Source organism: Paramormyrops kingsleyae, chromosome 22 (genome assembly GCF_048594095.1).
Source record: "Paramormyrops kingsleyae isolate MSU_618 chromosome 22, PKINGS_0.4, whole genome shotgun sequence".
Taxonomy (NCBI): Eukaryota; Metazoa; Chordata; class Actinopteri; order Osteoglossiformes; family Mormyridae; genus Paramormyrops; species Paramormyrops kingsleyae.
This window is the reverse complement of record NC_132818.1, coordinates 4,305,974-4,316,719: the sequence shown is the minus strand read 5'-3', so window position 1 is coordinate 4,316,719 and position 10,746 is coordinate 4,305,974. Positions and strand designations below refer to the sequence as shown.

At 43.6% G+C, this 10,746-nt stretch overlaps 1 protein-coding gene across 3 annotated transcripts; it reads left to right on the top strand.

Moving 5' to 3' along the window:
- Positions 1-1,128: 1,128 nt before the first annotated feature.
- Positions 1,129-7,162, top strand: il4r.1 (interleukin 4 receptor, tandem duplicate 1). Of its 3 annotated transcripts, none has more exons than XM_072704940.1 (10): positions 1,129-1,287; positions 1,626-1,701; positions 2,337-2,451; positions 3,175-3,329; positions 3,645-3,787; positions 4,110-4,257; positions 4,495-4,588; positions 5,045-5,123; positions 5,255-5,313; positions 5,443-7,162. In XM_072704940.1, exons 2-10 carry the CDS (start codon positions 1,638-1,640, stop codon positions 6,521-6,523), a joined length of 1,938 nt encoding a protein of 645 aa, XP_072561041.1. In that variant the 5' UTR covers positions 1,129-1,287; positions 1,626-1,637; the 3' UTR covers positions 6,524-7,162. The 3 variants fall into 3 exon arrangements, with proteins under 3 accessions (XP_072561041.1, XP_072561042.1, XP_023672376.2); XM_072704941.1 differs by having other exon boundaries at positions 1,606-1,701; positions 2,337-2,447; positions 3,174-3,329; XM_023816608.2 differs by having other exon boundaries at positions 1,606-1,701.
- Positions 7,163-10,746: the final 3,584 nt, after the last annotated feature.

Below are 10,746 nucleotides of genomic sequence, written 5' to 3'. Positions count from 1 at the left end.
ATTTAAGTAAATAAATTTGATTCAATTCAATATGTTTATGTTAAAACTATTTCCACTTAAACCACGTTGACACAGCTCACTATACTGTATACCAACCTATGACTGACAATAAACACAAAACGCGATCAGGATCGATCTATCCCCAACTTTGCATGGCTTTATACTGTTTCATTTTTAAAGGTCCTTGCATTTTAGCTAAGAAAAAGTCTGTATATCTATAATATCTATTCATTTATTATTCAGTTATTTAAATGCCTATAAAATGGCAAGATATAATTGTTTATAGATATCGCTGCTGTTTCTGGGTTACCTTGAAACAATGCATGATATACGCCTAAGGGACAAAGGGTATAGGAATGAAGTTGACGTATTGTATTTTATGATTTATTTATTTTTGATTGCAGGTTATGCAGACCCAAACTGAGCTGATGGATTGTTTCTTTTCATTCCCACGTAAAATAAGCGTCACATCTTTGCTGAAGATTTACATTTATATTAAGCAAAAAGTACACAAACTAAAACTAAAACTAAAACTCTTCGTGCTATCCTTAACCCTGCCTAGTCTATCCCCTCGTAGTGGTAACTGGTAATTGCCCTGCTTGACAGCTTGATAGCTCCGTCCTGCTTGTTATATGTTAGCTTCGACCTGAGCTGGTCCCAGTGCATTGAGCATTTCTTGCGTGACGTTGTGTGAGGTCGTGTCGTACTCATCTACCCCATGTTCCCCTCCCCCCAAATCTCTATAGGCCTATACATCCTGCTTTCCCTTCACCTGTGCCTGCAGGACCAGGATGTGTCATGAACCTGAGCTGGTCTTACTGAATCATAGCCACAATACTAATGGGAAATACGTCATAGTAACTCCAATACAATGTTTTAAAAGTCTTTAACAAGCACGCTTGATTGATGTCGGTTTAATTTTTATTTACTGTACTTTAACAACGGCATGATACTATGAGTGTATTAACTTTAAGACTATTTTTGTTAGCATTAGTTACTTCTGGTATTGTAGCGTACGACCAGATCCTCTGGCTTTTTCTGTTATCCCTGTCACGTTCCTCAATGTACTTCATGGGCGTCAACCTTGTGAAACAGAGATTCCCGTAATGGCCCAGGATCCTCCCACCATCACAACGCAATGCTCGCTGAACTTCAGTGGAACTTCAGAATGTTGCGTGTAAAGAGCTTCGTGAACAAGCTGCGGAAATCATAAATTATGTATATTTCGTCGCGACGCATTTGAAATGTGGGTGACTGTTTTATGTAGGCTCAACACAACCACTTAAGGTTAGTTTTAAAAAATTGTGTTCTTATTGTGTCTGGATTTAAAGCAATGAAATATAAATATGGAATTATTACTATTATTTGTGGTATGCTTCTAACCTTTCTGACGATAATGTGTTCTTACATATGTTAACTTTTCTCATTTACCGGAGTAATTTTTAAGGATGTGAAATATATCTTAGAAACCATAGTTGTTTTTTCCAGGAAATATTTTTCAGGGAAATGGAGTTTCGTAATTCCAGCGTTTTCTTCCTTGATAAGATATACAATCGAAAGTGGTTATGTTAAGGATCTAACTACGTCACATTGTTTTTTCACCAGCATTTTACTTTGGTTCAAAGACAGATATCAATATGTCAGAGACGAGCTTATTTGTTCTGTTATTCTTCGCGGGATTTATTTCCACCTTTTCTTCTGGTAAGTTAATACATTATTATTATCATCATCATCATTTATGTTGTTTTTTTCTTTCATCTGCATAGGTTATCTTGTGTTTTGCTATGCATAAATGGTATTAAAAATTTATTAGTGTTTTTTACCCTCATTGCACAATGCAGTATTGCAGTAGTTTTGTTTTCGGTTTACATATATTTAAGTCGTGCACTAATTCAAGTCTAGTTGTCTTGACGACTGCCTGAAACAATCGGAACACTTCGTGGTTACTAATATGGGGGAAAGAATGTCACGTTTAGTTTGTTTTATATGGTTTTGTGATTGTGCTATATTACAGGAACGGTGAAGGGTTCCCGATTGAAATGCCCTTTTATTTTATATTCTTGGACCCTGTCGCTCGTACTGTATAATTATTAAGAGGCAAAATCAGCCGTCTTTCACCAGCCACGTATAAACATATGGATAAAAATACATAAAAATATAATGGATATTTTATTCTCTAAACAGTTATTTGTGATGTTTCCCTTGTGCTGTGTTCCAGTTACAGTTATTGCTTCATTCTTATGACAACAACAAGCACAACAATAATAATAATAATAATAAACATTTCAGCTGGGGAAATGATGTTTTGATTGATTTTCATTTTGTTCCTGCAACAGAACCACTGCTTTCATGCAAAAATGACTATATAACAACAATGAATTGCACGCTGGATTCCCCCAAAACCTCAAACTGTAGCATATATACCGCTGAATTTAAACTTGATGATGATGGGTGAGTTTTACAAGACAAATTTGGTTTGTTTTCACACATTTTCGAAATGTTTTCAACATTTTGTAGAGTAGGAACATGGTGGCACTGTGACTTCATCCTTCCTGGCGTATGGCTTTTATTCCCGCCCTAGTTCCTCTGTGGGAGTCCCCTAGGAAAGGACAGCCCCTGACTTGTGTGCTGCACTTCCTGGTTCGGCCCAAGGCTCACTGTTAGCCTGTACTGAATAAGAGGCTGGAAAAAACACCCATTCATGTTTAAGTGCTAAACCTGGCCAGGGTTGTGGGGAGGTCTGGGGTCCGTAACAAGCGCACAGAGCCCGTGGCTGGGCTACGCCCTGGACGGGATGCCAGTCCATCGCAGGGCACATATTGACATTCATACTCCACAGACGAACTAGAGACGCCCCTTAGCCTAACTGCATGTTTTTGGACTGTGGAAGGAAAGTACATGACAAGGACAACATGCAAACTCCACACAGAACAGCAATGAGATTCAAACATGCAGCCCTGGGGGTCTCAGGCAACAGTGTAACACTGAGTCACCGTCCTGTCTAGGCATACCTGTAACTTTTTAAATTATTCACCTCAAATTGCAGCCTCTTTAGTTTTCTACTTTAAGAAACATCTTATATTTGAGTGTGTGTGCTTTATTTTTATCTCTGGCTCTGTTTCACATGCACCTAAAATTTGATCAAATCCATGTGTCTTTTTTTTTTTTACATAGTGAAAGTTACAAGTGTCCTTTCATGAACAACATGGCAGGGATGTGCAGCTGCACGGTACAAATGCTTCCATTTGTCTATTCGGAAGAATATCAGTTGGATTTACTAGAAGGAAATAAGTCAATTTATTCAAAGCAATACATTCCATCATCCCACAGTAAGTCGATCTGAAGCCTTATTTGAGTGCTGGCATGCAATCAAAATCGAATTAAGCCCATTTTTTTGTTGTTGTTGATTTTGTATTTGTTACATTTTTAAAATGCTGTTTACTTGACATAGCTGCCTGTTTTGTAGAATATGTGACTGATGTGGTATTTGATTGCAATATGTGATATTCCATCTAATGCTGTTTGTCATTATTAAATGCAAGGAATTGTAATGAACTGTAAAGTTAGAAAGGATGGTGTCATACAGTCAAGTCAACTATTTTAACAGCTAATGACCATAAAATGTTTCACCCTGTCTTCTGCAGTCAAGCCAAATGCTCCTGAAATAATTTCGATTATCCGGCAAGAAAATGGGAATTATGATGTTATGTGGAAGTCAAGTTATGGAATGAAGTCAGAGTACGTGAAGTATCAGGTTTGCTACAAAAAGAAAGGAGAGGAAGACAAGGTAGTGTAGCTGAAGCCTTTTGCTTCCCAGTGCTAACCCACAAATGCCACAGCTGAAGATCCTTTTATTATTATTGCTATTTTAAAAGAATATTCCACATTTTTGTAATTCCACCTCAAAAAAATACACTGCTGTAAGTTGTTTCATAAGAGTACCACACTTGCGTGGATCTTAGATCCACAGTGATTCAGAATGGTCTTGTGCCCTTTATTACAAAAAAGTAGAATTTATGGACACTTGAATTAGTCCATGTAGCCATACCTGATTCTGCAAAACAATTCAGCTAAATAAACAAATGTTAACTGATGCCCTTTTGCTGTAGAACATGAACAATATATCCCAGACAAATTTTGAGATACTAAGCAGCACACTCGAGCAAGGCGCCGTTTATGTGGTGAGGGTGAGATCATTTTCGTCTGACTACGAAACTGAATTCAGCGACTGGAGCCATGAGAGAGAATGGACTGAACGTAAGTCAAATAATAACAAGGAAATGTCTCTCCCATGGAAACCATAATCGGTGTATAGATTAATCACTTTATTTTGTTGTCTTTTCCTGTCTCTATTACTTCTTTAAAAATGTAGAATGTTCTTTATGCCTGCTGCAGAATTAAGTATTTGTAAAACATGAGTTGTTTTGTGAAATGTTCAGTAGGAAACTAGCTACCGTTCTCACTGTTGTTGTAAAATGTGTGTGGCCTCCATAGCTTTGTCGTTCGAAAGGATTCTGGAAATCACCATCCCAAGTCTGTGTGTGGCCCTCATCGTCATCCTCGCTTTTCTGTACTGGTGCCTGCTGAGGTAAGAATATGACAAGCACGCCCTCCATCCCACTGGTCATGCTATGTTGTTCTGCTTTGCATCTGAGAGAATGACCGTTTCTGTATACATGAGGTACGAATGACATCTTTAGCAGCTAACCTCACGGTCATGGGTCAGGGCGTGGGCTCTGAGAGTTGTGCCCGTTATTGGAAGGTTGCTGGTTCAAATCCCACAGTCAGCGAGTGTGTGTGTGTGTGTATACCATATACCTCTGTTGGGCCCATGTGTGAGCTCTTTACCCCAAAATTTGCTCCAGGAGCACTAGATGCATTTCTGTCTGCCAAGCATTGCTGTCACCTACTGTACATGTATGTCTGTTTCGCACTGTGGAGTTATATGAGGTGCTTTGAAAATGAAAGAGTTCCTATGCATCTGTATTTGTGGCCAAATATAGTCTCATTGATGCTTAAAGCTTTTCTTCTTTTCAATCTGCAGGATGAAGGACAGGTGGTGGGATAAAATTCCTAACCCTTACAAAGCACACATTAAAAGCATGACTGTTGGAAAACCAGTGGTAAGTTATCCTCTAAGCGCCTTGCCAAGAAATTCAGTGATATCTTAACTGTGTCTGGTCTCAACAATATGAATGAATTGTCCCATACGTTTCTGAAGTTTTTTGACTTCTCACTACGTTGTTCCTCCCAGGTGCTTAAACCTGAGACTGCGGACTTCAATCAGCAGTTTGACATAATTGATAAGCCATGGTGAGACACTTCCGAGTCCACATGGAAAACTCTGGATGAGTACTGCTGCAGATTCAGATATGCAAGACATATTGTATTATGCTGGCCTCCTACACAAATCTAATTGAGCTTCTTATATTTCCCCAACAGGAAAGCTCATCTGATTGTTGGTGGTGATAAGGAGGAAGGCTTATATCCCAAGAATCTTCTGAACTCTGAAGGATCCTCGCAATCAGACTATGCCCGTACTTACTCCATTTCCCAGGGGACGACTGTTCCGGGAAGTGTAATGCAAAAAATTCTTGAGGAGGCTTTTAACATTTTCATTCCTAAAGCTTCCATGCCAGTTATATCTGACCTAGGAACGGATGGCTGCTACAAAAACGTAGACGTCACGCCAAGGAAGGAGAGTGGCTCGTCTGGAAACCTGTCTCCAAGCAGCCCTGAGGGTTCAGCGAGCTCCTGTGACTCACAGTACAAAAACATCTCCTACTCTTGGGTTTCTTCACTGCGAGGGAGTGGCAACCACGAGCTAGTGATGAATGAAAAGCCCTCACATTCCTTCAAGTCCCCAATTGCCTGCACCTTCATCGAGGACTATCACTCTAACGACAGTGAGGCTTTGAAGGTTCCGCCAGCGAATCTGCAAGGTTTTGTCTCACCTACTAGTACCCCTGTCTTACTTCCACTCTTGCTCACAGACTCAGAGTATCAAGCCTGTGACAGCAGTGCTGTAACTACACCCCAAGATGCAGAAACTCCTTCCACCTGTTCGTCTAAGTTGGATGCTGACTTGGAGTTGTTGATTCCGCCCCCTCACTTGTTCAGAGCGGATGATGACTATCAGAGCTTTAATAATGCCATCAGTAATGGCAAACAGGTAGGAGCCGGTTCATCTCCTGAGCCATTCGGTGTGGATCAGATCACTGAAGATCTGTTAATCTGCAGCATAAACCCAGCATACGCTGGCCAGCCTGCTAAGGGGTGCAGTCTCGCTCCCTGTGAAGAGGGCTATAGTCCCCTCCAAGGCCTGTCCTCAGAATCCAGTAGACAACCGTTTGAAATCAATGGTACTGAAGATGGACCAAAGGGACACACATGGGCTCTATCCCAATACCCCGAAAAGCACATCGTTACTGCTGCCTCTGGTCCCCACAGGAGCTTGCAGAAGATGGAAAGTTGGCATGATCCACCTGTCCTGCAAATTGACAATTCTTATCACAGGGTATAAAGATCCATGAGGGCAAATTGTGAAGACTTCTGCGGATGTGTCCTAACAGGTCCCAGGACAGAAACATGACTGGGGGTCTGGAGCCTATGAGTGCAAGGCAGGGAATAACCCAGGATGGGGCGCCAACTGGTCGCAGGGGCATACACACGCACATTCACATCTCCCGACAATTTGGCGACTCTGAATTCACCTGGTTACAGTTGCTGTATATATCTAAATAAGATGACAACCAAAATTCTGCACTGCATATCCATGTGATTTATTTTGGAATGCTTGTCTATGAAATTTTCAGTAATACTTAATATCGATGGTCAGTAAAAAAAAAAAAAAAACAGGGTGTCATTGCAAACTTATTATCTATCCGACCTTTCTCCCAATAGCTGGTATGTGCTTGAAACGAAGTAGCATTTTATAGGTACGGTAATTACTCCATGGAGAATATTCATTGAGTTCCTTATATAAAGTTGCATTGAATAATGCAGTCATCTTTTCGCTAGAAACTAGTGGGTATGAGTGTAGTATGATAAAAAGTGTTTTTTTATTGATTTAAGCAAAAATTTGCTTTCCTTTGCTTGGGTTTGATTTTCATACGCGTGTACAGATGTCATTTTTATGGTCTAATAAACACTCTGAACTTTGCTTCTTTTGTTCATTCATGTTCATGCAAGTAAATTTGCATCCGCATTCCACCATGATCACAATTCAGAGAAAACATTTTTAAAGGAATTCATTTGTATGATTTTTCTAGTATGTAGGCTATGGCTTACAGCCAGTTTAAGTAGTTGGACTTTGGTATCTTCACTGTATAGCTGTTTTCCCCAACGTTTGATTAGTCTTAGAGCTGTTTAATTCACTAGTTAATTTTAGTGTTTTAAGACCTTGTGGTTTGAGAATAGAATTTAAAAATCAGAAGGAAATAACTATAATGATTCATGTTTTCCATTATGTTACCACATTGTATCTGTCTTTCTGGCAGTGTTTTGCAGTATATTTCAGTGGTATGTTTCTCATGCGTTTTATTACGCTAATGCATGATTCTCATCCACTGTCTATGCTGTTTATCCAGTACCAGGTTACAAAGTGCCTGGTCCGTGTTCCAGGCAGTACAGGGCACAAGACGCGGTAAATCCGGGAAGGGATGCCTCCTCAATATTAAATACATTTTATTTCATAGCCATCTTTTTCTTAAGTATTTTCCAAACAGATTTTTTCAGCACAATGAAATACTCACTGGACAGACAAGTGGATCTTATTATCATACATCCCTATACTGGTATAAGGTGGTGTGCAGAAATGTTCCCGTTGTACCACGGCGCGACATACAGACAGCGCCAAGGGGAAGGTTTGCACAGGACTTAAAATGAAAAAAGCCAGGCGTGTGAGACGGGCTGACTCAGGGGTTTATGTACAACGTGCAGTGTGTATGTAAACAATAATAAAATAGCAGAATAAAGGGTGAAAAATGTGCCAGTTAACTGACAATAGCTAGATATGTTGAAGTAACCAGTGTAGTCGGGGGGAGGACCTGGGAGATTAGATGGGCAGACTGGGGTTAGGGTTAGGGTTAGGGCACACCCTGGACAGGATGCCAGTACAGCACAGGGCACAGAGACTGGGGCGCGCCCTGGACAGGATGCCAGTACAGCACAGGGCACAGAGACTGGGGCGCCCTGGAGGGGATGCCGGTGCGGCACAGGGCACAGAGACTGGGGCGCGCCCTGGACGGGATGCCGGTACGGCACAGGGCACAGAGACTGGGGCGCGCCCTGGACGGGATGCCGGTGCGGCACAGGGCACAGAGACTGGGGAGTGCCCTGGACGGGATGCCGGTGCGGCACAGGGCACAGAGACTGGGGCGCCCTGGAGGGGATGCCGGTGCGGCACAGGGCACAGAGACTGGGGCGCGTCCTGGACGGGATGCCGGTGCGGCACAGGGCACAGAGACTGGGGCGCCCTGGAGGGGATGCCGGTGCGGCACAGGGCACAGAGACTGGGGCGCGTCCTGGACGGGATGCCGGTGCGGCACAGGGCACAGAGACTGGGGCGCCCTGGAGGGGATGCCGGTGCGGCACAGGGCACAGAGACTGGGGCACCCTGGACGGGATGCCGGTGCGGCACAGGGCACAGAGACTGGGGCGCCCTGGACGGGATGCCGGTGCGGCACAGGGCACAGAGACTGGGGCGCCCTGGACGGGATGCCGGTGCGGCACAGGGCACAGAGACTGGGGAGTGCCCTGGAGGGGATGCCGGTGCGGCACAGGGCACAGAGACTGGGGAGTGCCCTGGACGGGATGCCGGTGCGGCACAGGGCACAGAGACTGGGGCGCCCTGGACGGGATGCCGGTGCGGCACAGGGCACAGAGACTGGGGAGTGCCCTGGACGGGATGCCGGTGCGGCACAGGGCACAGAGACTGGGGAGTGCCCTGGACGGGATGCCGGTGCGGCACAGGGCACAGAGACTGGGGAGTGCCCTGGACGGGATGCCGGTGCGGCACAGGGCACAGAGACTGGGGAGTGCCCTGGACGGGATGCCGGTGCGGCACAGGCCACGGAGACTGGGGCGCCCTGGACGGGATGCTGTGCAGACAGCCACACACAGAGTGGAATCAGGACTCAAACCCCCACCACTGGAGGTGTGAGGGAAGAGCGCCACCCACAGAGCCACTGTGCCACAAAATGAAGGATAAATAAAAAGTCTAAATAGAAGCATAGAGGGTCTGGAGTCTATGCTGGATAAGCAGTTGGAAGTTAGATTTTGAACTGAATATTAATAATGTCAAGTTTTACCCAATCCTTTCTTAGTTCATACCCAGTATATGGTCAAGGTGAGTCTGAAGTGCAGCCTTAGGGATTGGACACCCTGGATGGGAGGAAACTCAACTATGGCAGAGAAAATTCAGCATGTGCTCCTCAGGCACAGAGCCGGGCTTCAAGCCCGCAGCCCCAGCAGTGGAGGAGCACGGTGGCATCGAGCCACCAAGCCACACACACAACTCTCAAACACAGGCAAATGTTTTGAAGGACTGGTCAGTACATTGATATTGCTCTACTTCCTCCAGCAGTGATTATTGCTCCATAGTTTATCTTTGGTTATCAGAGCGATGGTTACACAAGCTCCCTCCGGCAGATGGTGCAAAGCAGAAGCAGATTGTCCCTTGGAGTTTGATAAGAAAAGACCTATTCATGCAGAGTGCAGGAAATACCAGGCAACCGCAGCAAAGCACATGGTCGCTCACGCTACAGCAGCGCAACACCTTTCCCTTGTAAGGTCTTGGATGTTTACAGCAAGGGCACAAAAAATGATTCAGCCTGAATACGGGGCAGTTAGAGAGAAGTGCCTTCGTGTTGTGTAACCTGCTTGTCATCCCCTGGGTGGGACAATCTGTTTGGAAAACAAACATTACTTTGTTCTAAAAGGAAAAGGAAGACTAACTTTGTCTTTGTCAGTATCTTCATCTGCTATACTGGGAGTTTTCACAGTGGGCTGATGGGATTGTGGACCGGCAAAATTTATCGTGGGGGATCCCCAACCCGATCAATGAGATTTAACAAAGGGAACCCAATCCCCATTAGGCAAAATAAGTCATGGGTGCCCAGAAGGCCCAGGACCGATTCTCATTCCAGTGCTGGTTCACAATCTATTCCAAAGTAACAGTGCCTGATCCACAATGAAGCAAAAAGCAGATAATTATGTCTAATGGCTTCTGATTTATAAACCAGAAACACTTAAAACAATACCAGAATCAACTTTATTACTTTGTATGTGCCAGTAATTTCTTCTGGTTTGTTTGGTGATGAGTACAAAAAGTGTATTACTGTATTCCATTTGAACTGGAAAGTCAGAAGTACCTAGTTGGAATTTTCAACTGGAATATCCCTCAAGTCAGAGCTCTGACTCTGAAAGCTGGAGGAAACTGCAATTCAGAGTTCAAGATGGCCGCGCCCTTCATCCACATAAGCGAAAGCTGTAGTTATGCAGTGTTTATTAGCACATACATCTTATTTGTGGCTCATTGAATCAGTCATATACACAGTACTGTCCTACTACTACTGTATCTGTGGACATGTTGCTACAGTGTTTGTATCAACTGGAATTGCTAACAATGGCTAACTTCTTGTTTAGCAACACTTGTCGGATTTAAGGTAGTCTGGTCTAAATGTAAGTGAACAAAGACAAAAGACATTTAAACTGTGGTATCTTAAATCTGAAAAGTTATCTGGC